The sequence below is a fragment of the Amaranthus tricolor genome, chromosome 12, assembly GCF_026212465.1.
Source record: "Amaranthus tricolor cultivar Red isolate AtriRed21 chromosome 12, ASM2621246v1, whole genome shotgun sequence".
Taxonomy (NCBI): Eukaryota; Viridiplantae; Streptophyta; class Magnoliopsida; order Caryophyllales; family Amaranthaceae; genus Amaranthus; species Amaranthus tricolor.
The window spans coordinates 7625525-7652535 of record NC_080058.1 but is presented as its reverse complement, the minus strand read 5'-3'; the positions used below and the strand labels follow the sequence as shown (position 1 = coordinate 7652535).

General features: G+C 31.7%; 3 protein-coding genes and 1 non-coding gene across 5 annotated transcripts; all 4 read right to left on the bottom strand.

Moving 5' to 3' along the window:
• Positions 1-4724: 4724 nt before the first annotated feature.
• On the bottom strand, positions 4725-6454 carry LOC130828199 (protein DMP10). Its single transcript, XM_057694049.1, has one exon. It carries the CDS (start codon positions 6026-6028, stop codon positions 5399-5401), a length of 630 nt encoding a protein of 209 aa, XP_057550032.1. The 5' UTR covers positions 6029-6454; the 3' UTR covers positions 4725-5398.
• Positions 6455-6593: 139 nt separating this feature from the next.
• LOC130828198 (sugar transporter ERD6-like 5) lies at positions 6594-12268 on the bottom strand. 2 transcript variants are annotated; one of them, XM_057694047.1, is made up of 18 exons: positions 11977-12268; positions 11084-11146; positions 9972-10061; positions 9829-9888; positions 9292-9357; positions 9144-9209; positions 8989-9064; positions 8848-8912; positions 8484-8576; positions 8304-8384; positions 8130-8214; positions 7925-7968; positions 7789-7851; positions 7581-7640; positions 7452-7505; positions 7148-7207; positions 6948-7062; positions 6594-6868 (listed from the first exon to the last, which is right to left on the bottom strand). In XM_057694047.1, the coding sequence occupies exons 1-18, from the start codon at positions 12169-12171 to the stop codon at positions 6747-6749; spliced, it is 1458 nt and encodes a 485-aa protein (XP_057550030.1). In that variant the 5' UTR covers positions 12172-12268; the 3' UTR covers positions 6594-6746. The 2 variants fall into 2 exon arrangements, with proteins under 2 accessions (XP_057550030.1, XP_057550031.1); XM_057694048.1 differs by lacking the exon at positions 7581-7640 and having other exon boundaries at positions 11977-12222.
• Positions 12269-12354: 86 nt separating this feature from the next.
• TRNAE-UUC (transfer RNA glutamic acid (anticodon UUC)) lies at positions 12355-12426 on the bottom strand. Its single transcript has one exon. It is a non-coding gene; the product is annotated as a tRNA-Glu (tRNA).
• Positions 12427-13100: 674 nt separating this feature from the next.
• On the bottom strand, positions 13101-22945 carry LOC130828197 (sugar transporter ERD6-like 5). The gene is made up of 18 exons (XM_057694045.1): positions 22561-22945; positions 20728-20790; positions 19679-19768; positions 19525-19584; positions 18517-18582; positions 18372-18437; positions 16573-16648; positions 16413-16477; positions 15514-15606; positions 15352-15429; positions 15189-15273; positions 14732-14775; positions 14585-14647; positions 14146-14205; positions 13991-14044; positions 13818-13877; positions 13620-13734; positions 13101-13503 (listed from the first exon to the last, which is right to left on the bottom strand). Exons 1-18 carry the CDS (start codon positions 22720-22722, stop codon positions 13364-13366), a joined length of 1440 nt encoding a protein of 479 aa, XP_057550028.1. The 5' UTR covers positions 22723-22945; the 3' UTR covers positions 13101-13363.
• Between the last annotated feature and the right edge of the window lie 4066 nt (positions 22946-27011).

Here is a 27011-nt window from a genome sequence, read left to right as displayed (position 1 = left end):
ATATATAAGTATTTCTAAAATTAATACTTTAATGGCGTGTGATTGAGTGTAATTAAGATAATAATTAAAAATGTAAAACCATGTTTTCGGTAATGAAGACAGCTCAAAACAATTTTAGAGAATAAAGATTTTGAGTTTTTGTTTTGGACAACAATTGGAGTACATTGGTTTCATCTATGTTAATTGTTAAGTTTTCACTATGTGTTTGCAAATGCCAATTCATAAATTTTTTATTTTTTTTTTTTTTGAGATAAGTTTTTTTTAGAAAACAACGTATGAGTATGAGGTGTGTTTTTTTTTGCATGGATTAGACTAAAATTCTATGGCAAGACAAATTGGAGAGGTGTTTTTAGATTTGCAAAATGTATTTTGTATTCGGATTCAGAAAAATTTATTTTTTAACATTAATAAATCACTTTATCTATTCTTTTACAATAATAAACTAATAATTACTCTATTTTTAGAATATTGTTGATTGAAACTGAGTTTTATTGATGAAATTAGCTTTTACTTCTCCTAAATAGTAGTTTTTTCCTAATGCTTATAATTCATTTTTATCATTTGATTTTTATTATTGATTGAAATTAATTATAAATCTTCTTATTGTTGTTCGACTCCCCATCAACTTCCTGTGTAAAGTTTCTTTCTACGATATGAGATTGGAATATAATAATAATAATAATAATAATAATAATAATAATAATAATAATAATATAATTCTCTAAAAAAATTATTAATAATAATATACTAGACTTTTGTTGTTAAAGGTAAGGGTGTGCAAAAATATCCGATTCAGATCAGAATATGAAAAAATTGGATATTTGGATTTATAATTTTTTTAGTTATTTATTATCTTTATTTTTTTAGGAAAATTGGCTTGAATTTTTTAATAATCCCAACTTTGACTTGAATTTGTTCAAGGCATACACTACAACCTGGTAACCTAAGATAGCAGGTTACCTCCATTTAAAAAACAAAGAAAAATAAAATAAAGAAATAAAGGAAAAAAAAAAGTAAAAAAACACTTCTTCACACCCCAACCCTCCTCCTCCACCACCAACCGGCTACCCCACCACCAATCAGCCTCCCACAGCCATATCAACAACAGCCGCCACCATCGAACACCGGCCTACAACCATCCATTCATCGGCCTGCAAACTTTGAAAAATAATTTTCCTATTTTTTAAATATATATTTTTTGTTTTGGTTTGTTAAATTTATTAATATGTACAATTCTCAATTATAACTAAGTTGCAAGACAATTTATACTCGTTAACTAATTTAAACTTTTGAAAATCCAACCATATTCGTACTTTTGAAAATTCAACCATATTCGTTCCGAAAGTGATTTGTTTTCAAACTTTGAAAAATAAGTTTGATTAAAGAAAGCATTACTCTCCTGTGAGACGGCCTTAGCCGGGCAACTGGCTCAGGCCTAATAATTTTTTAAAAATATTCTGATATATTAATTTTAAGACTTAAAAGGACAATTTCAAAACTTAAAAATTCAATTTTAAGACTTAAAATGTCCAATTTTAAGTTTTTAATATCTATTTTAATGCTTGAGCTATCTTATTTTAAAGTTAAAATGAGAATTTAATATAATTGGTCTTTGAAGTCTTAAAATTAATTTTTTAAGTATTAAAATTGACCTTTTAAATCTTAACACTGTCAAAAATTTTCCCAGCGTGTTTCCAAGAAAAAGTGGGCACTGTTTTTGTTGCTACTCTTTCTTTTGTTTTTCTTGGGAATTTTTTGTTTTTGCCCATTTTGAAATGATAATTAGATAATTGGGAAATAAACCCAAAGGTATGAAGGTGATAGAAAACAAATTTTGAAATGGTTTTTTTTTAAATTGGAGAAATTGTAATCTTACATAATTTTTTTGGAGATGGAAATGGGTTTTTATATGGAAATTATAGAAGGTTAGGGGTTAAGTTTTGCGATTCTCAATACTTTATGTTTTAAAAATACCCTGGCGAAAAAATTAATTTAACGATATTTCACATGAATATATTTTATCTTTTATATGTGTCTAAAAAAATTTTATGAAATTTAAAGACGGGAATATCTAAACGAAAAGAACATTAGAAAACGAAGAAAATACTATCTAATTTAATATGACAAAAAAATTAAAATTTATTACCAAATCAAAAAATATTAAAGTATTACTAAGTTTTATTTTATATCCAAATTTAGTCATTCAAATATATTATTTATTTAGCTTTTGCCTTAAAATACCTTTTAAAGTATCTTTTTAAATTTAATAAAGATTAAGTTTGCCAGTGGGTTAGTAGAAAAAATATCAAATCATTTCCAAAAAAAGAAATTTAAGGAATTTATTAAAAACGTAACAAATTCAGGAGACAGAGACTAGAGACGTTATTTATTCATTAGCAATATGCCCTTTTTAGTCTTGCATAATGTAGAGGATTTTTCAACAATTTTATATAATCTAGAGGTGTATATTATCGGGTGTTTGAAAAGTTTAGATTACGATTAGTCGATATTGAGTTGAGTCAATTTTAAATTTTTTGTGTAAGTAAATATTTCGTACATATGATTTATTTCGAATTGAATCAAATCATTTCTGATGTGTAAATTTTATTTGACCACAAGCACACGGTATACGTATAGGTGGTGTAGCTATACGGATCGAACCCAGGAAAGCGAGTTAGTAGATTCCTTCGGTACCCAATTTAATTATTCAATTAATTATTTCTATTTTTCATTAAGACTCTCTTTATAAAATAGTTTCCACTAAAAATGTCATAGGTAGTAGTGGAGTTTGATGTATGACTACTTAATTTTAATTAAATTTAAATCAATTTTATCTTGCCAACATTTATCTTGGAATACTTTACGTGTCAGAAATTTCTAATCAATCACTATAATTTGTAAATCACTATAAAAATACAAAATAAATGTCAATTTAGTAAATAAAACAAAAAAAAAACTAGATCTAAAAGCTCCACCCTTTAAAAATCTTCCACATAAAAGTAATTTATCGGTATTACAAATCACCGTTATTTACTTAAACTACTTTTCGTGTAATATACTGGATTTTGATGTAAGACTACTTATATTTCTGACTTTTTAGCGAAGTTCAATCTGCTGTAGCCTGTAAATGTTAAAACCTTTGCCTCTTTAGACTGTAGAGTATTACTCCCTTGGTTACATTTGTTAGTTGTCAGTGAACAATTTCATGGTAACTTTTTAACTTTTAATATTGATTTTTTTTTTTTTTTTTTTTTTTTTGTTTTTTAAGCTCGTACATAGAAATGGTTTTTTGTTTTGAAAATTACTTTAAATTTAAGATTAAACTTATTTTTAAAATTTTAGTTAAAAGAAACTTGTTTATTTTAAATATTCCCAAAGGCTAAATTATCCATTAAATTATAAGGTACTAGTAAGTAGTAATCGTTATTCCTTTTGTTTTCATTCACTTGTCTTCTTGGTTCATTAACTATAAATTTTTACATGTTTGTTAAAATTTTACATGATCTCTGGTCTCAATCGTTGTACTTATATTTTGTCATTTATAAATGTCTCAAATTTTAATTCTTATGATAAATTTAATAGAACAGACCAAAACTATTTAACAATAAAATGGATGGATATAAACTATATTTGTTGTACAATTATAAGATTGGTGAAAGAGTGACTTAATTCTAAAAACAAAATAAAAATACTATAACTGATCAAGTGTCGAAGACTAAAATTATAAATTATAGTAAATTCAAGGGAATAGAAAAATAGTGTCATGAGATTTAAAAGTTTGTAATTATGTAGTCTTTCTAACTCTTGTTGATTTTGTTAGAATTTAATTTTTAAATTATTCACACATTTACTCCTAAACTCATCCACCAATATAATTCTTCTCGGATTTATATTGAGTCAGGTTAATACAATCCAATTTTAATTCAATCATACTCGAAGTCAAATCAAATTCGATAAAACTATTAATTTGAGAATTTAGTAGCTAGAGATTGACTTAAAGTGGGATTATTTTGATTTTGAATTGACTCAATTCGCAATATCATAATCTTGTAAAATTTAATTGTTATATATTGCTTCCAACTCAAACTAGTCATGAGATTTACAAGTAGTCAAAAGTGATAAATTCTGTTAGAGAATAGAATAAAAAGGTGGAAAGTTTCTAATTGATAAGAATATATATAAGTATTTCTATAATTAATACTCTAATGACGTGTCATTGAGTGTCATCATCATACTATCATAGATAACTATGATCAAGATTTGGGGAGGGAAGAAAAACGACAACTTACATTGATAAAGGAAAATACGGTCAAAAAATACCTGGTAACAGTTGGTGTAGATTGGTTTTATCTCTATCATACCACAAAAATGGGATTGGCTCTTTCTCTACATTTTGTCTGTGTTTCTTTTACCTCAACTTTCAATATCAACAAAAAAAAAAAAAGTTTCCCTTGGTGAGCAAGCTAGCCATATACTTTGCCTTACATAGAAAAGTAGTCACTCAGTATTTTTTTTTATAAAAGACCGAAAAATTAGCATTTTAATAGTTGTTGTAGTTTTTGTAGCAATTACTGTTTATTTACTGATCTTATTTGGTATATATTTCTTCATGTATAAAGTAAAACATATTTTTATAATATTAATTTTTTAGAATTTTTTATCATATGAAATTAAAAATATTAAAAATTAAAAATGTATATTAAATAACACCAAATAAAAAGTGTAGTAATTATAATAAGAAAAAAGGGCTGATAAGGATGGTGAGGGATCAGGTATGTACCAATTCTCGCCCATCCGGCCATCCCATCTCAATCAGTGTCCTTATTAGGAGTATCAAATAGTAGCAATCTTGTTATGTCGATTAGGCAAAATTTCACATAAGGGATGTGCACCGAATCGAAAGATCGGATTTTTGAATATGTTAAGATCAGATACCGGACTAGTTCTATCTAGTCTAATACGGGTTTTTTTCAGTTCGGTTCGGTCTGAGATTAGGCCGTTGTTGTTTCTTTACTATTTTGTCGCTATTTGCAACTATTCAGTTAAATGTCGTGAATTCGTTGGTCGTTTTCATTGTTTGACTACTATATATTATTCCTTTTGCAATTTCGTCACTAGCCACTACAAAATCGATTTTATCAATAACAACAACCATAAAATTATTTTGTCGCTAAATAGCGGCTACAATCCCAATATTTTTTAGTAGTGAATATTTATTATGTAAAATTAATAAACACGATAATTAAGTTGGTTCTATACACATGTAGAGATGAGTGTTCAGCTCACCTTAAATTAATATCTTGAATTCACCGCTGCTTGTATACCTACAAAGTCTTCAACTATAATACAAATAAATCATGGGGGATAAAAACCAATGTTTAAATAATCAAACACAAAACTAATTAGTAGCTTTGTGATCAGCATATCCAATCCCCCTTCTAATAGTAGGAAAAAGAAGAAACAAGAAACTAGACAAAGCCCCAACTCCAAGAGGCAAATTCAGAATCAAAGTATTAACCCATTGATTATCTTCTAAATTCCCAAGAAAACACTTGAACACATAAGGATCATTTATTGCAAATACCAAAAACACAACTAATGACAAAAATGCATGAACAAAGTCTATGAACTTAACACTAAATTTGTTCATATCTTTGGCTTCTCTACGTATTTCTTGCTCGTCGTCCTCCCATCTAATTGCATTGATCACATATAGCCCATTCGGGGTAGCGATCCCATAAAAGAGCTTACCCGTTGGGCCTATGAAACTATCAGTGAAGGAGGATAGAAAACAGGTTAAAGCACATAGTATGATCAGTGCAATGGTTAAGTATTTGCTGATGGTATGACATGAGCCGTTTTGGGATAAGGTAGGGGTTAGTGCTTGAAACATAAGGACATTTCCGGTTGGTAGAAGGTTTGCGAGGCTCGCAGCACCGGCTAAGGTCTTGTGGAGCGAGCCTCGAGTTTTGGGAATGGGTGAGCTGAGCAAAGGTGATTGTTTAGGTGTACTTGGTGGGTTTGCCATTGTTGATTAGGGAATTGATTAGTTTTTGAGTTATATGGGTAGTTAATTTGTGTAATTTGGAGGGTTTAATGAGATTATGATGATTAAATTTGGGTGGGAGAGATTGCTAATATGTGTTGGTAACTAAATTTATGTAAATCATGTATACTAATCATGTGATTTTGTGATGTATATGCCAAACTAAAACCTAAATGACATGTGATTTTGTGTAGTACTACTTCATTTATTTGACATTATTGTAGTATGATTACAGGTAACTTATAAAATCACATGGTATGTAATTTGCTTCATAAAAATTCCCATACAACTGTAGAATGTTGTGTTTGAAAATAAGTATTGATTTCAAATTACAGATTTTAATCAGAAAATTATTAGTAAAGGATTTGAGAGTGATAAAGTTTAGCAGAGGCAGAGGAAAGAGTATGAAGGCCTTATTATTGATGTTTAGTAAATTGAGGCTCTTCTTCAACTATTAATGCTACTATAGTTTTAAGGACAAAATTTTCACAAAAATTTAATGTCGGTAGATTTTAAACTCCTAACCAACAATATGATATATTCTTCATTCTCCACCAGGAATCACATGATCTTTCACATCATTAAATTATAGGAATGTGCATAATATATCATTCAACAAGTGTTATAGGACATATGCATATAACCTAATCAAGAGGATGAATGATAAAGCTAGGAAAATTTTTTCACATAACTTTGCCATCTATCTACCCAATGTCATGGATGCTTGAATCTCCTCTAAGGTGCGTCCCTTAGTCTCCGGTACAAGTATTGCAACAAACATGACCGTTGAACCACAAATCACACAAAATATGAAGAAAGTACCTGTTATCGAAATTTCGATTTTCAGAATATCTATCTCAATAACTTGTAATCTTCAGAACAAAGATATACTTTTCATTACCAGGGGAACTCCAGCTCATTAAGAAGTTGAAAGCAAACGAAACTATCCACGAACCGAGCCAGTTTACCACCGTTACTAGACTCCCAGCTAAACCCTTCACATTAATCGGAAAAATCTACAATATAAATGCAAATTTCTTTAGATGATGGCATGATAACCTACTAAACTTCTTGATCATACATAAGATAGGTAGATTGTACCTCCGACATAATAACCCATGGTACACCACCCATGCCCAATGAGAAAGATGCCGAAAACATCTAAATGAAAATAGAAACTAGTTATTAGATCAAAGACGCGTATATAACCAACTAGTTGATAAAGGGGAAAACATGAACATGGTAAGATTGCGTACGTATGATCTATCTATTGCCGGTTAGTTATACAATAGACTAGATCTGAGTTTCGATGAGGTTATATTTCTTACAATCTTAAGCAAGTTTTTGAGTAGACTTGTTAAGATTTGCGAAAACTAATGCAGGGGCTAGGAAAATCGAGTCTTACCAACACTCCAACGAGTGCCAAAGAGGGAGCTTTAGTATTCCACATTTGAAGATCCTGCAAATGAAGAGATTGAACTTTTAAATGTCAAGATATTTCCGAAACAACGAAAAAAAGTGGGAAGAGTTAAACCTGGAATAAAAATGACAAGCCTGTCAAGAAGCAACCCAAGCAAGTACCAGCAGCCGAAATCTGAATTGACGACTGATTTTAGAGCCCTTGATTTGACTCACAATATAGGAACACGTGCTTGCACCAGTGTCATTTTGAGTGAATCACAAATTCAAAATGTCAAATTATGTTACGTGGATGCGCGCTTGATGTTCAAAGAAGTACTCACCATTAGAAGAGGTCGTCGTCCAGATTTATCCATCAAAAGAGTGCCCACAACCGTCATAGGAACCTGTATCACCAGTTGCAATGTCTTAGAAGTCATCACAATTTGTGTAGAACACTGATAAGTGGGATCACAAAACCTGCAGTGAAACCATTGCTAGTGTCCCCACTCTTCCTGAGAAACCTGAGAAAGTACATATACTATTACAAGATCGAATCACAAGGAGATTGCTCAATGAAACACAAGTTGCTAGTTAGTTCGCCTTTTAAATTCGCGATTTACTCAAAATAGCTCAAAAATATTCTAAAACTGACAAATATATGCTTTCTTCAGCATTTAAGTACCTGCAGATTCAAATATCGAACTTGCATAAAATGCAATTCCGTTAACACCTCCAAATTGTTGAAACACCATCAGCCCAACTCCGACCTGAATAAGATTTCGAGCACTTCGTTAAAGCATAAAACGTTGATGGACGAATAAATGTATGCGCGGCAGCTGATGTTTGCGAAACTCACTATCAGTGAACGCGTATATTCTTTTCGGAACAGGTCAAGAAACTTCGTTTCAGATAAGTCTTGAAGGCTTTCTGTATACTCCTGAAACATGTAAGAGCCCTACTCATTCAATCCTATGCAAATTAAGGACACCCAGTAAGGAAAATTCATAGAATTTCATATCTAAGCAGGGGGAATCACCCTAATCTCTGTAGCTTCGAGTGAAATATTGGCTTGTCGTCCCCTAAGGTACTTCAAAACATCTTCACATTCCTTCCATCTTGAATTTTTCGCCTGCGGTTAATAACCAATTAACCGGGTCATCCCAACTTTACAGACACAATATATAAGATATCCTAGGGCAAGAATGTAGGACACTGTAGGACTAGCAGGGGTTTATAACCAATTAAGGACATAGAGTACGGAAAATGAGTTTGAGATGAGCCTAAAAAAGAAAATGTACGACTGTTACAACATAGAAAATGTTGCAAACTTAAATAAACGGACCAAAATGAAAATTGTGTTGAATTAACATGATTGCCACAATACACATATCCTCACTTACGAGCCATCGTGGGGACTCTGGGATGAATAATAAACCTACAAGCTGCAGAATGCACGGAACAGTCCCTGAAACGCAGTCAAGAAGATGTAATTCCGAACAACCTCCTACTAAGTGAAAAGTTCGGATTCAGGAAACGAGTACCGATTAAAGCAAGGATGCGCCACCGAATAATAGTTCCAATAAGCCACATTATTGATACACCACAGCAAATCATCAGCTGCCATTTAGTACATCTAACTGTAAGCAATGAATTGATAATTATTACCTAATTGGATTACTGGGTTACGAAAAAGAACCTGATGGGCCGCTGTAAACACCCCTCTAAGGTTTTTAGGAGTAATCTCGGCCACATACACAGGTACCTGTTTACAAAGTCGGGTGAATACTGGTTCTGTTACACGATGCTAAATCGAGCATAACGACTGTTTAAGATACTGTACTCACTGCGTAAGAAAGAATTCCAATCCCAATGCCGATCAGTAGCCTTGCAGTATCAAGTAACCAAGCCACCTTCAGAAAATGGGATTCACATCATAAGATAAAGTATGAAGGTTAATTAGCTAGTGGGTATCTTAGTTGCGATTGAGCAGCAGAAAACTAGTATAAGGTAAACCGAACACTCATCTTATTGAGTCGATCCGACTGCTATTTTTCTGTGTTACATGTTACACAATATAATATTAATAGTTAGAACGGAGCTTTGTGGAAGTACAATGTTGTTTCGACTGTATATGACACAAGCGGAAAATACAGGTGGGCACCAAATATATTTACTAGCTAGTGGGAATATTATTTGCGATTGAGCAGCAGAATAGTATAGGGTAAACCGAACACTCATCTTATTGAATCAATTCGATTGCTATTTTTCTGTGTTATATGTTACACAATATAATATTAATAGTCAGAACAGAGCTTTGTGGAAGTACAATGTTTCGACTGCCAACGAAAAATACTTATATGACACAAGCAGAAAATCGAAACCTTTGCAAATACGATGGCAAGACATCCTACAAAGCATAGAAGTTCCGAGAATGCCATAGCCTGCAGGAAAAGTATGGAAAGAAAACAGTATGTGATGCGGTAGTATATAACAAAACATCAATCGAGATATTTAAACAACTTACGCCTTTTCTTCCAAAACGATCAGCTATCCTGCCACTTAGTATTGCACCTATCATTGCTCCAATTGTCAATATTGATCCAAAAACTGAATACTGTTTGCCAAGGTTATGCAAGTAGTGTAAGTTTTTCATTTTGAAAGATATAAGAAATGGCATTGCATAAAGCAACAATAATGCCAAACACATCATATTGTTACCAAAACATAAAATGTGTACTGAAAAATACTCCCTCACATTTCATAAGAAGGAGCTGGGAGAAATGTTACAGCTGGAAAAGGAAAGGATTTAAGTCCAAATTTACAACTTGACCAGAGCCGTGTTGAAAAAATTGGGGCCCTGTGCATAAGTTTTATTTTGCGCCTTATTTATAATAAATATATTTATTTTATTAATGAACTTAGCATATTTCTTCTTTTGATTAACCTTTACATATACGGAAGAAAGAGAGGGCTTGTGCGGTCAATCACCTCGCACACCCTCAAAGTTCCCTCTGAACTTGAAGACTTCGTTGAAAACATGAATACATTTAGCGCAGCTAAATCATAAAATACATGTAGTTTTTTAGCTCCGTTTATTTTTTCGTTTTTCCGCGATCCTAGGGCCAAAAAACAACTACTTGAGAATCGGGTTTTGTCTGAGTAACCACTTTTTAAGAAAAATCATGGATTGGATTCACAACTGCCCTCCCCACCCTCAGCCTACCCTCTAATCAAAAAGGGCTTAGAAACAACTACTCAATCTAAAACAGAATTATTGTAAGTATACTACAACATAACTAGTGTGATCACAATCAAAGGTGTTCAAATGGGGCAGTATGGTTCAATTTCTTAACAGATCAGGCCAGGTCAAAAGCCAGTTAGACCTGCCCCAACCCACCCCATTAAGGTGGAATTGGACTAATGAGAAAAGAGGAATAATCATGACCCCTTAAAAGCCCTCCTTGACCCGTTAATTTTCTTTATGGGTCGAGCTGTTCGACAATTTTTAATGGGTCGGGTCACGGGCTTTTATAACTGCTCAAGATGACAAATAATTAAGTGCAAAAATAATTGGAAACTCCAGTATATCCCAACAGGAATTTAGGCCAATAGTTATCAGTTAAAGATGATGTATACCTGTGCTAAAGTTAGTCTCAGGTCAGAAATCATTCCAGATTCAGCTGGTGATGAAAATCCCACCTGCAACAATTCATTTGTTCTCCAATAAAACCCATTTACTAACATATTTTTTTTTGACTCTTTGAACAATAAAAAAGCTTTTAAGTTAACCAAAAAGTCATCATGCATTAGAAGTAGACTATAAGTCATAAGATAAAGAATCATAGAGAAAAAAGGGGCCTCTTGAAGGGTGATTAAGATTCGAACCCGTGATCATTTTATCCCGTTTGCTTTTGGAATGTTATTGTATTTCAAAAATTGATAGCAAGGGAGGTTCTAGTTCAATATGTTCAACCGCCTAGGGTCCTGGCCTAAAAAAATTAGAAGACACAATATTTAACTTTAAAGATACAAAATTGTTAAAAAAATATTATAATTTTTAAATTGCACAAAGTATTTAGAGAATTTATCAATTTTTGGTCTACCTCTAATTGATAGATACTTCTAAATGATTACAACAAATTGAATTGAGTTACTTAACATGGGCAATTAAACAACCCTCACTTAAAGACCAAATTAGCATTTAAAAACAACAAAACATGAACCGCCGTTTGATTAATGATAATAAATGATAATTGGAATGATTAATAGTGTGTATAATTTCATCAAAAGTTTCATATCATGCTCATGGTGATAAAACTTTGATCATAAAAAGGCTTTATTGTTTAAAAATTTCCATACCACCTGATACAACCTTTTCGAATTGTAATGCGTCGGAATTTACGAAAAAATAAAATGATTGAAGTTGAATAAGTATGATCATTAAAATAGCTAAGATTTTCAATGCCATTACCAAAGTTTATTACCTACCAAACCGGCCGGAAGAAATTAGTAAATAAAGTAAGACTTACAGATGAACCAAAAACAAAGGAACCAGAAATGGCAACCAGAGTGCTGAATATAACAACTCTAGTAGCTGCTGCTTCTGGTGGAGACCTATTATCTGTGTCTTTGCTTAGCAGTGGGGCCCTGCTACTGCTGACGTATGTTAATGGTAGTTGCTGGTTTTCTTCCATGGTTGTTTCATTCTCCATATCTTGTTTCATTGGGTGATAATTCTGCTATTAAACATAGTGGATGATTGTAATTGGAATCAGAGCTTAGAAGATAAAACAATACAATGATGACAAAATAGTGGTTATCAAGTTTGACTTTTTATTCTTCTCCTGAACAAGTAAGTGAACCAAAAGTTACTGTGTTGATAAAAATCAAATCAGAACAAAAATTACTTCCGTTGCCGGGAATCGAACCCGGGTCTCCTGGGTGAAAGCCAGACATCCTAACCGCTGGACGACAACGGAACTCTTGTCTAGTAAGTTAATATTTATAAATTTAATCAAAAATATACAAGTTCTATTTGGAACTTGAAATGTGTCTTTGGCAATTTGCACGTTTAAGATATAGCACAAATTGGGGATGGCAATACATTTATACGTCAATATGACAAAAGTCTGATGTCAATAAATTTATTTATTAAAGTTATTTTTTCTTTAAGATTAACATATATTATCTCAAAATTTTTACATTATTTTTCGTATGTAACAAATTGGATGAGAAAATTGTGCGCCGGTCCAATTTAGGGTCTCACTGTAATTCTGTTTATTATTGATGCTCCTAAAATCACTTTAGTCATATTTCTTTTCAATGATTATGGCAGCAAGTTTTTTAGAACAAGTATATAGATTATTTCATAATAAATCTAATTCAAAAAATAAATGTTTTTATATAAAAAGTGCATATTTTAATTAATTAAATTAGAATTTTTAGCCCAATAAATATCTATCTCAGAATTAGACCGTCTTAAAAGAGACTTTGCGATGTCTTATATCTTGAGGTAAGTTTTATGTTTAGCTGTTCAAAAGTTTGTGTACAATTTCAAGTTTAATCATATCTACTGGGCTGACCCATATATATTTAAAGGATACTTGTAATTTTAAAGTGATTAATTGAAAAATTGACTAATTACACACAGTTTGATAACAAATCATATAAAATTGTGGTATGAAAATGAAATTGAATGTAATTATGGATATAAAATCTCACCCCAACTAACTTGCAAAACTATGCTACACAAGTATTTTCGTACAGAGTATATGATATCAAATTAAATAAATTTGTTTATAGAAAATTAATATTTGCCGATAAGAGTTTAACATATAATATCTGGAATTTTGATGTAAAGCAAGTTCTTTTCAGAAATCGATTTAAATGTACTCGAAGTTTGTCCATCGTAAACAACTAGACATTTGTCTTGGATGCAAAATGGGGGTTCAGTGAGTCCTGTAACTCCTCCAAAGATCGGCCCTTTGTCTCTGGCACAAATTTTGTAGCAAACAACACAGAGAACATATTGATGCTTGTAAATATGAAGAATGTGCCTGATAAGAGGTGAATCAAAGAAAAAAGCATGTCGTTATAATAGCGTGTATGGACGTTTATCTGCTGATTTATGGAAAATGCGACAATGAAGAGGAAGAGATGGGTAAAATGTCACCTGAAGAGCTCCAATTCATCATGAAGTTAAAAGAGTAGGAAACGATAAAATCGCACATATGTTTAACGACTATAGCCAGACTTCCAGCAGCCCATTTTACGTCCATGGGGAAAATCTGAATATACAAGATTTCGTTTTCGATTTACATATATGATTGAGATTTAGTTGTACAAATTGAATCAAGTCGACAAGAAATACCTCTGACATTATGATAAAAGGTATCCCTCCAAAGCCCAAAGGGAATGATAAAGAAAATATCTGCAGAAAGAAATACGTACGTGAGTATTATTTGTTCTTGCATCAGTATACCGTAAACAAAGTATTGTGCGTTTCACTACAATGGGGTGTAGCGACTAGCGAGATTGTTTTACCATAATGCCAATGAAGGCTAAATAGGGACTATGCTCGATAAACCAGCCGTGTTCCTGTTCGAGACAGATTAACAGAAGTACAAATCCAAATGTTAGAGGTAGGACGATGAGCTAAATATATTCAGTCGTATACTCATATGCTTAAGAAAATTAACCTTTAAAAAGAAGGATAATGCCAGCGAAAGACAAGCTGCAACTAACCCACCTGCAGAAAACTATAGAACCAAAGCATATCCTTCAAATTAAGTACAATCAAAATATAAATTTGTAATTGGTTGATAAAAAAAGTGATATTCTGTATGGTAGCTTTGTAATTTTTTTTCCATTACATCAAAGTGACCAAAAAAATCAAATTCTCATAATTTTTAAATATTTAACATAAATTCTCAAATGAGACGGTCTCACTTTCACAACGGGACTATCTTTATTGTGCAAACATTTTCTTAATTAAAAAAATTGAACAAATTTTCTTTTTTTTTTTTAGGGTCATAGAATCTTATAAAAGAAGCATTGAACGCTACCTTCTAGAATATGAAACTTAAAAAAAAACAGTGCCACCATGTAGAATTTCTCGGCTAATATATGAACTATTACCATCAAAAGTGGTCTTCTTCCGTACTTGTCCATCAAAAAAACACCAAGGAAAAGTGGTGGAAGCTGCAGAATTTATAGTATCAAGTTACTGGAGAATGGAACAATATAACTACAGAAAATAAATTTTATGCTATTTATGGTGCAAACCTGCAGAAGAGCCATTAATACAGTCCCTATGCTAACTGAAAATCCTGCATCGATACAAGATTTTTTTAGTCCATTGTCATGCGTACAAGTTACAACAAGTAGGAGCAAAGCTAAAAATTTTAAGTTGGGGGCAAAATAACTTATAAATTGGCACAATAATTATAGTGGAATGATCGATACAATATCAAAATAACTAAATAAAAACATAATATTCTTTGTTAAAAAACATTCATCCATAAAAAATATTGATTTTGTGGCTTGATAAAGATTCAAATTACATACCTCAAATTTCATTTTTATTACTTTGACCAATAAAACTTGATTGATTTCGTAATATTTATCAGCCCATATATTGAATGTAAAGGGGGTCAGACCAAAAATACAATAGGAGGCATGCTTGAACTAGCGGCCAGGGGTGTTGCTTCGTCGCTAATAACAAGAACAATGTTCAACTCACCGGCTGATTGAAAGATGGAAGTTGCATAATATAGGACCCCAGATGTTCCAGCTAATCCTGATAACGCCATGACACCAAGGCCAACCTACATCATCTTAAATATTAAATCGAACACAAAATGAGGACTTTAACAGAGCATATTGTTTGAGTTTATTAGGCTTACAGTGAGTGCGAATGTATACTTCCTAGAAAAGACACTAAAGAATTCTGCTTCCTTATTCTCAGGAGCTTCGATGTAGCCCTGAAGATATTTCAACTCTTTACATTTTCAGATACAAGAATTTTATAGGTGTAAAAACTAGACATATGAAGGTCAATGATTTACTTTGATGTCTGTTGCTTCCTGGGATATGTCCACATTTTCTCCTCTAAGGCGTTGAAGAGCTGCCTCAAAGCTTTTAACATGGCCAAATTTCACCTGCAAAAGTACAGCTCGTCCTCATGGACTTCAATTCAACCATCTATCTACTTCCTTGTTTTTTTAAGTTGCAACATTTGTCCCAAAAAGCTTTCATAAAAGTGGAAAACATAGTGCAGCTAAAAGCAGAAAAAGAAAGTATATAACAACAATACAACAATGTTCGAGTTGCACATGGTTAATATCGCGTCGTTGCACATGCCCAAACCATCTTAAGCGATTTTCTTTCATCTTTTCATTAATAATTGCAACTCTTAAACCCTTTCTTATATCTTCGTTTCGAATTCTATACCTTAAGGTATGCCGACTAATTAGACTAATCCCAATTTTATGGGCTGTATTCTCGAAATGAATAGAGAACTTGAACAATCATTGTTAGTCAATTAACAGCATCTCAAACTTTACTTAGCAGAACATGAGTGTGTGTGAGAGAGAGAGAGAAGGGGGGGGGGGGGGGGGGGGGGGGTCTAAATCAAGGAAAATACAGAAAATACAAAACAAAAACAATCGCCTTGGGATCACACCCCCCAACAGTTAAGATTATTGTGGAAAAATCTGCCATAAATTGGATTATTTCATGCCATTTTTAAAAATTTTATGTCATTCTTGTTTCAATACAGTTTCAAACAAAAAAGTGACCATACCAACCTCTCTCTTACCAATCTCCACCCCTAATAGATGAGGTTTGCAACTATATAGAGTTTGAATGGAATGAGGAAAGGGAAAAATTAAAAACAAAGTATATTGTTCTACTAAGCACAAAAAAGAGCATCTCTTAATGGACTAATGAAGAAGTAAATACTTACAAGCCATCTAGGAGACTCTGGAATGAACCACAAACCACAAAGCTGGATTATGCATGGAATAATACCTAAAGATTAGCAAATGAAATCCTATGGCTTAGATGGTTCCGTGTACTTCACCAAATATTAGCTGAAAATACAAATATCAACAAAAAATGATTACCAATCAAAGCCAAGATGCGCCACCGAGTTATCAACCCAATAGTATACATGAGAGTTATACCAGAGCTCATCATTAACTGAAAAGAACAGGGAGAAACAATGACAATTGTCTAATTAATGAGTTTCATGAACACCTTAAAAACACTAATCTCTTAAAAACCTTAAAAGAAGAAATTCAAATTTACTACCTTCCAGTTTTATTCTTCTTCAATTAGTTTTTGGTTCAGTCACTAATTAAATTTTGAAGGGAACAAAATGAAAGGACACCTTCCCTGCTCTTTTTTTACTCCAAACCCATTGTGATAAACACGAGTTGATGCAGTTAAACAGCACATAAAATATCCACTTATACGACAAGAAAGATATTCTCCCAACTGCCAGTATATTTTAAGATAAATCGACATGGGCATATAAGTGGTCTTTCAATTCGGTCGTTGTTGTACAATAAGCTACTCTTCCAAGAAAGCTTTACCACCATCTCATTTATCTGTATTAGATCATTAACTTTTCATTTTCTTTAGTTCGAATTTTATTACTCCTTTAATCTTACTACCATAATAGAAGGAAAAACGAACAAACAAAGCAAAAAATACCACTTTATAAAATTGATTTCTTTTTACGAATGTTGAGTGCTCCGAACTCGTTTTTTCATTTTTGACACTTAAATGAACTTTAGAGTTTTAAGTCCTTCAAACTCTTCACACATGGGGCCAGTCTACAATAATAAGGCCTCGGCCTAATTTAGCTCCTCATATGTGACTAGCCTAGGGCCTAAGCTGAATATATATACTAGCCAATAGCCATGTTTGGCAATTGGCGTATTTATTGGCATTCAACTTATGGTTTATAAATTGGTGAAAAACAAAGAAAAAAGGTTTGGTGATTGGCACTTAAGTCAAAACGAATGCCACAATAAGCACCATATTGTTGAATAAATAGCTCAGTTTTATGTGCCCATTTATTGTTTGATAAGTAGCCAACTCACATAATGTTACTAAATTTCTTCATAAATATTTAACTTATACTGTTATACAAGGGGCCTGAGTTCCAATAAAATAGTCAATACAATCGGTTGTTCAATTAAGTCAACATAAACTAGCCACCAAACAGCAACCAACATCCTTCTACCTCCAAGCCGCCATCGACAATAACAATCATCTACATAAATCATTACATTCCATATACTACTATGTATCCCCAACATAAGAGCATATTAGACCACCCCCAACATAGCGCCACTACATAAAATGTACACAAAAGAGAAAGTGCTTATAAGAGAAAGTGCCTTTACGAAAATTCAAAAACCATTATCTTCCTCCACTAGAGTCACCAATTTGTCAAAAGCAATGACCGCTAAGCCTCACCTTTCACAATAATATTTCATCCTCTCTACGGAATCCATAAGGTACTAGGCCCACTACAAGCACCACCAAATAAGAGAGAGACCATGCTTAGATTGGTATGGGAAAACTTTGAGAGGTTGAGGTGGCGCAGAGGAGACTAAGAGGAGATCAGGTGTTTTGGCATGGGTTTAGGGTAAAGAGGGAGAAGGGTGGTGTATGTGGTGGTGATGAGAAAAGGTATTGTATCTTATTTGAACAATTATGAAAAAATTAGATCTTTGGAGATAGTTAGTACTTCAGCGTTATCAAGTACTATTGGTCTATGAATGATACTCAAGGGTGGTATTTAGTAGACAAGTTCTTATAATAACAATTATCATTTGGTATATACAAGTCTTATATGGGATAGTTAAAGAACTGCTCACCAATATGATTAACCTAAAGTTCTGAAAGTTACCTGAAAAATTAATACTGAGCCTCCTCGAAGGTTCTTTGGCGTTATTTCTGCTATGTATATTGGAACCTGCATTCAACCGTTATTTTCATTGTTGAAATTTAGTATGACAAGAGGTCAAGAGAGAAAAAGTTCTACAAATATTTACCGTGTACACGACGAGTGAGTTTGAAAAGCCTAATAACAGTCTACCAAGAACAAGAGACCAAGCATCCTGCAACATCAGAGTCGTCTGTCACATTATCATCATTCAGAAAACAAAGTGTATAAGTTGTTTTGTTTTATTTGAACACCAAGTAATTTGAACTCCAATCCTTTCCCTAGTTTCCACCACAGATAAACTTGTGCTTAGGCAGAGACGTTCTTTTCCACACAGTTAGAAACTTAGACCAATTGACAGAAACACCAGCACTACAAAGAAGTTCATAGCCTGTCTGAACTGAGTTAACGTTGCCTGAACTACTAAGGAAAGATAGCAAAAGTTTTTGTTGATATTCCTTAACCTCCTATGTTCAAACCTATGTGCCCTTGCTCATTAGGCACTACACTCATGAAATGTGCTCATGGCTTTGGGACGACGTAGAAACCTTCGGATACATTCCATTACACTCAAGTCGAGGAGGTGCAGCAAGTCATTGAGAAGGAGACACCCCGATGAGAAATGACCTTTGGTTCATAATTAGACGTGTCAAAACGTTTGGTTGGGTATGTCGGGCTTTACCCAACGGGTCATAGGTTTATTATTATATTAATGTATGCGCCATAAAATAGCTAAAATACCATGTCGTTTTTTATTTCAAATTTCAAAATTGTTTTGTTTTTCTTTTTTTACTTATGTTAGGCCAAATAGAACTTTTTATGCCATAGTATTGACTCACATTGTAAATATTGACGCAAAAGCAATTGGTTATAACTCAAAAATATTATTGTAGAATTCAAACCCAATTTGAGGAAGAAGGTTGGGTCGGGTCTCGATCATATCATATTAGATCAGATTTTGGGGTCAAACAAAAAGTTGACATGTTTATTCATAATCATGCAATGCGACTAGGTTTTATTGAGCCCTACCGCTCACTCTCCTCTACCAAAAGTAACAAATTCACAAGTATATGTACTTTAATGATAGATTAAATGGTAAAGGGAGTAGTAAGATAACCTTTGAAAGTGCTATAGCAAGCCAACCAAAAAGGAAGAGTATGTCACTCAACCCCATAGCCTGAATCAAAAAAGCAGTCAATTGAAGACCAATAAGCAAGATTCATATTCTAATCCAGTTTGAGTACCGACAAATTAGCAATACAGATGCTTACTCCTCGGCGGCCAAGATAATCTGTTATTTTTCCACACATGAACGAGCCTAATAGTCCTCCAATTGCCAACATGGATCCAAATAGAGAATACTGAAGGGAGTGCAAATTAATTTTCAAAAAATAATCATTTTGAAATTATACAAAAAACAATTCATGGAAAAGCACCATTCAGTTTGTATCATGTGAGAGCAATCAAGAAGCTTTCAAAGATTGTAACAATATTCAGCTAAAGGTTGTTAGGCATACATATTTTTCAAAAGCAAAAGAAAGAAAATCCTATCAAGAGGAAACCACATTTCCATTCACAAGTAATTCGATGAATTGCTATTGCTGGTGATAGTAATAGAAGGTTAATGGATCAGTGTATAAAAAGGATACACAATGAGAATACTTTTTACAGTTTTACATGATACATGCGTAAATGCCTCAAACATAGTTGACCACCAATGCTTGTATGAACAATCAACATTGTATAACCGTGTTAATAAATTTTCGGAAAATTTAATTTTAAACATCCCACCTTTTGCTCGTTGTCTTCTACAAATCCCATCTTTCGATTATTTTTTAAAAATCCGACCTTTTGGTTCTTAATTTGTTTGCTGTTGAATTTTGCAACTAACTTAATGAGGTCAGTACTTTAAAAGAAAATGCAGTATAAAGGTCGGATTTTTAAAAAATTAATCGAAAGGTGGGATTTTTAAAAGACAACGAGCAAAAGATGGGATTTTTAAAATTAAATTTTTTGATATATGAATTTTTCAACAATAACAAGAAGAATTTCTCAGTGGGCTGTCAAAATAAACTGAAGATTTTAGTTGTAAACTTATCAGTGTTAAAATAGTAGAATCGTTATCCTAGTCATGTATGTTTTTAAACTTGAAATATGGACATCCATGGTAAATTCAGACAGAAGTCAATCATTTTCAGATAACATTCAGCAATCACACGATACAGACAAGCTGCATACATCTGACTCCTGCCATTTGTGGGATAACACCATGTCGGTGTTACTTGTATGCTACTCGGACTAAAAAGTCATAGACACTCACATCTGCTGTTGAAAGGCCTATGTCAGAGATGATTTGAGACTGGATTGGAGAGGAATATCCTTTCTGCAGCAAAAAGAAATTCAAAATTAGTCTACATGTATACTCGAAAGGTTCATCCAATAAGAATCAAAAGTCCCAAGAGAAACATTGCATTTATGAAATACATAGTTGTGCTAACGCTTGAGCTAACAAAACTTTTGTTACATGATAAATTTCGGCAAATCACAATCAACAATATAAGTATCTCGTGAGTTTAGGTATGAAGGGTTATCAAACAAAAACCAAGAAACTTCTCAGATTCAGAAGCAAAATATAAGCACATCCAATGAGTTGTATGAAGATATACTTTCTCTATGATTCCCCACCTTTTTTTTTGAGTTGAACCTGTTAATTTGCATAAATCAAGCTCAGCAAAGGTTTGAATACCTTGGAGGAAAGAGTCTGTACAAATCTTCTCATTAGCTAAGCCGGTATCCCACCTAGCTATTAAGTGTGCTAACGTATTCCCGCCCCTTCTAACAAAGCTACCACCAAAAATAGTATAAGTACTACATAAAAGAAATATACTATCACACAGAATATCAATAGGAGCATATCCATCATCTCTTTGATCAATAGCCTTCACCACAGACATTGAGTCTCCCTTGAGCTGCACCTTAGTGTATCCAAATCTCATGCCAATTCCACGGCACAAGAGCTTCCGCACACTAGCTAACATCAACACTCCGGTTGGCATTAGTACATAAGGCAATGTAATATCCTCAACTTGCAAAACTAACCCATAAGACAAGGGCCTCTATTGGTGCTTCATTCCAAACTTTTGAACTATTGCTCCTAAACAATAACTTTCCGAAGGGAAAGAAGTTGCAACTATTAATAGACAGAAGAAGTAGTTCCCAGATTTTTCGAACTTTTGACACAATTATATACCCTTAAGAATAACCCTCCGTCTGTAAAGCATAGTGCAAAAACCTTGGCCTATATTTCAGAGGTTGTAAGTTCAAAAACCTTTATAATACATTGCGATACCATATTTTGCCCTGTGCTTAAAAGCCTCGAATTTTTGCCTTTTATCAAAAAATTAAAGGTTTACTTATTTGAAGGAAAAATCACCTAGAATAATTAAAACTTTTACTGATTTCCCTATAATAATCCTAACTTTTAATTAAGCATGAATAATCTCAAGAGTGCTTCCTAAGAATGCACTAAGGTACCTATGCAACAAGTCATTTTGCATAAAATAAATAAAAAAGTAAATTCGAAATTAAATTATAAAAAAAAACATTTGAAAATCTAAAAAAAATCAAGTATGTTTATTTTTGATATTAACTTTTATCTTTAATTTTTTTGATTATTTATTTTTTTTATGGGAAGCAATTAAGTGCAATAATCGGTCATCATCTGGGCAATAATGTTCTCATGTAAATGATTTTAAAATTGAGATTATTGGTTAATCAAAAGTTAGGATTATCGTAAGGAAATAAGTTTGAATTATTCTGGATAACTTTTTCTTATTTGAATTAGGTTCTCTTTTTTATTGACAATTGAGGGTGTCTTCACCTCAACTTCAATCTATTTTTTTGGTACCAATGAGTTCAGATAAAATAATTTGGAAAAATCAAGGAAAACATCAAATGGAAAATTAATTACAAGACAATGGTAAATTGGTAATAATGTCACTCATTTACCGATATTATAAGTTCAATTCAAAACTCTCAAAAGTCGTCACAATATAGAAACGCAAACAGTAGCTTGCATCAAAATCCATATAATGATGCTAAAAAAACATAAACAAAATTGACAATTTGGATTTAATAGAGCATTGAAGCTTACAGTACAACCAGCAGTAAAGGAACCACAAACAGCAAAAAAGACACTGAAGGCGAGAACAGTTGTGATACTGCCCTCATCACCATTGCTACAACCAGAAGGTTGATTTTCTGCACATTTCAGCAGTTGCTGCTTCAAATTATCTTTTTTCATGTCCTCTTCCATAATGAATTGAATTATCTGCCGTCATTTCTTAAGTGAAGTATATCGTTTCTTTGTCGATTTGTACACCACAAGATACTCTCAACAACTTTAATTTCGACGTCCTTTTATTTGTCTGCTTATTCCATTGTTGTCGTTTTCAGTAGACTTTAAGGGTATAAGTTTGAAGAGGACAGTCGTTTGAATGAAGAAGGCAGGACTAAGGAGAACCATGTTGATTTTCTATTGGAGTTGTACACCAAAAGACCTAAATTTAAACGCACATAAATTTAACGAGATTTTATCCTAAAATTAATTGCTAATACGAGTAGTAAATCATCAAGTTTGCTCCATCTGTCCCTAAGATATTGGCTATTGCACAACAATTAAAAATAGTGAAACCATTTAGATATATTAAACGAGAATTGAAATATGTGAATAGTATATTTTTTATGTTCTATGTTACTTATACGAAACTAACTTTTGCACTATTTATTATTTTATGGTAACTTTCATATTTTGAATATTACACGAGAAAAAACATAATCATGTGAGATTTTATTTTATTCGTCTCGTCATATTTTGACTATGCATCAGGTGCATAGGTTTAATATACAAAATATGTAAATATGTTTAAATATGATTTGTAATATCCTCTGCAATTGGCATGTGTAATAAAATTTTAGTGAATATATCAATTCGATTTCAACAAATTTATTTATTTGTAATCTATACCTATAAACCAAATGCATGGGTTAGAAAAACCAATATATACATATTATCATTTAAATCATTAGATGTCATATAAGGACGTATATAGTACTAGTTTCCCTCCTTAATAAAGTTCCCACAAAAAATGTTCATGGGAATTAAAAAATAAAATCTTTTAGATATTGGATATACTCCCTCTTATATTAAATGTTCCACTTGGTTTTTCAACACGATTCATCAATCACTCGTATTATGAGTAGGGATGGCAATGGGTCGAACTCGGCTCGGATTATACATACTCCGACTTTGCTCCGGATTTTAGTCGAACTTTTTTTTCAGTTCACCTCCACTCGGAGTCGGATTATGCATACTTCAAGTTTGCCCCGACTCGGATTCTCGGACCTCCAACGGAGTCGGATTATTATCAAACTTTATCGTTGTGATATTGTACTAATGATTTAAAGCATACGAAGTTAACAAAATATATTTTTCAAATACAATTTAACAAAAAAATATGTACTTTAAATTCAAGTTTAACATGAGAAATATTCCTAATACTACAATTTAACACAATTTTCTCGCATTTTGATTTGGTGTATTTTGTTTCTCTTGATCTGATTTGTCGTATTTTGATTGATTGATCTAAATAAAAATACCAAGTAGTTTTTCAAAATCGAAAATTACAGTTACTATGAGAGAGAGCATTGGTAAATGTGTAAAACCAAATGGGACATTTAAAGTGAATAGGTGGGAGTATTATTTTATTGAATAATAAATTTAATGGGAAAAATGTGGGAGACCATAATCATTAAAATATTAAAAGAATGTTAGTAGAATAAAATGGAAACCACAACTGATAAAAAAATATTTTTTATAAAATTAGCGAGCAATATGTGCGTAACATAATAGTATAAAAATATTAAAAATAAAGTTAGTGAAAAATATACAGGAGCCATTAGAATTAATAATAGAAAGAGGAGTATATTGGAACAACAAATGGAATACCCAAAATAGCAAATGACTTCTTAGTATGAATAGTTAAGAAATAATTTTCGTAGTATGATTAGTTAAGAAATAATTTTCGTAGTATGATTATTTAAGATACTTGTACATAGAAAGATCTATTAAAGTATAATTAATTTCGAATTTTCTAACCAATGCATCAAGTGCATAGATTTAGACAATAAATTTGATAAAATTTTTGAACAAAGTTAATTTCAACTTATTCCTTAATATATAAGTAGTTTTTAAATTTTTTTGAAATATATATTTGCTTTTTATGTTGAAGTATTTGCTAATTAATAAAGTTTCTTCATTAAAATTTTAATTTCTAAAATATCACATCAAGACAATATTGATACATGATAATCAAAAATTATTTCAAGAATGATGAAGAATCATTACGATAACGTTAACATTGTATGAAGATTACCCAAATTTATCTTAAAAAGTACGAACTTTAATTCATACTTATATTAACAACTGTAATTTTTTTCATTAAAAATACTATATATTCTAAAATTTATATTTATATATACTTTTTTGCTAATTACTTTGTGTATTGTACGAGTTTTTATACTAGTTTCATATAGTTACCAATTTTATTGTCTAAATCTAACAACTAGTGTATAAGTTAGAAAAAACCGTTAATATATCTATTTAAGAAAGCACACATTATATAAAGTAAAAGAACTTAATTGATTTCCTCAGGTAATTAATATCTTCATTGAATTAATTGCATATTATCTGGATTGATGTCTTGGATTGCATAGTTGTAAAGTCACATTTTATCACATTTCATTTCTTAAATTAGTATAAAACAGTAATTCCCTAATCGATGATAAAATAAAATTAGATAATTGAATAAGAGATAAAATTAAATAATCCATAAGATGTCATTATAAAATGAAATTTATAATCATGTAAATCACGTAAATGTCATAAAATTAAATATTTAGCACATACATATGTAGTAATAAAAAAACAATTAAAAGAAACAATTTTTCATTGTAGGATAATTTTAAATCAGAGATACAATGAATTAAAATCTTTCAATGTAGGTGATTAGAACTCTATTAATTTCCTTAGGTAATTTTTGATAATATTTTCCATTAATTGCATGTTGGCTATTATATATCATGTACATTGATTTCTTATTTTCTTTGATTGCATATTTGATTAAGTCACATTATTATATCACATTTTATTTCTAAATTTATTAAGACAGTGGTTTATTTTTATTAGGTTTTATGACACTAAATAGATTCTCTGCACAATTTATGTGTTTTACAATATAAATATTATGAATAATTTGTGAATTACAGTCATCAAGTTCATAAGCTTAAAGTTTATTGGTTGTGAATTGTAACCATCAAAATATCAAAATCTACACCATTTAAGCCAAATTAATGTTGACCAACCCAAATGACTTTTGACCAGCCTATATGATCGTTGATCGTTACTAATCATCTTTCACTTTCGTTGACCATCCCTAATCACCTTTGACGTTCCTAATTACTAACGGTAGCATGTTTAGTACTTTAACGTCGTTTTTACCCATCATAAAGATATTTTTTCAAACAACGGATGTCGTGATTAACTTAATGGGTAACTTCTTCAATAAAATATGGTCGAAGCAAGTACTTATTCGCCCATTTTCAAGCACGTAGACCGAAAATGATATTTAACGTCATTTAAATCCATTATAACAATATTTTACCCTAGGAGAAGGTAGGGAATAATTATCTTCCATATGAGAGAAATCATTTGCCTTTTTCATTTATCTAAATTTTTGTTAAATTCTCATTTTACCTCTTTCACAATTATCTCATTTAGTTAATTTATATCTCTATTTACCTATATTTTATTAGTTCGACTTTTTTTATTCCATTATATATTTATACTCAATCCAAGCATGCCCTCAAACATATATTTGTCATCTCTTATCCAATTGATTGTTATGTTTTTGAACGAATTGGCTCTAAAAATTTTTTCACCTCCCAAAATTGTGTGTTCTTATCTCATGTCCTTATTTGGCAAATAATAAAAATAGATAAGAAATTAGATTAAAACTAATTATATTTACAAAATTGTCCTTTTAAGTCTTATTTTTCTTTCAAAAATTCTTACTTGAGACCGGCTTTTGTTTGTAAAGACGGCTCTCAAAAGCCCAGCCCAAATCTAATTTATGTTAATTTAAAAAAAAACTGCTATTGAAATCGAAATGCGGTTGTTAAGTGGAATATGAAAAGTCACATATTATATTTGGAGTTATAACATTTATTTGGGGTTATAACATACTCCCTCCAATTCTTTTCAATTGTCCCATTTGGATTGTACACGAATATTGAGAAAGTGAAAGGACCACCTTGAATAGTACACCCATGTAATGCAGTGGGTATTGGTAATAAAGTTGATAAAACTCTAATTATTCCCTCCAATTTGGTTAAGTTTAGATTTGGAGGAAAAATTACAAATTGCTCAATTACATAATTAAAAATACAAAGTCTTCATAGCCATTAATTAAATTATAAAAGTACAAAGTCTTAGTTGCCATTAATTAAATTACATAATTAAAAATTACATCCTCGAAAAATTACATT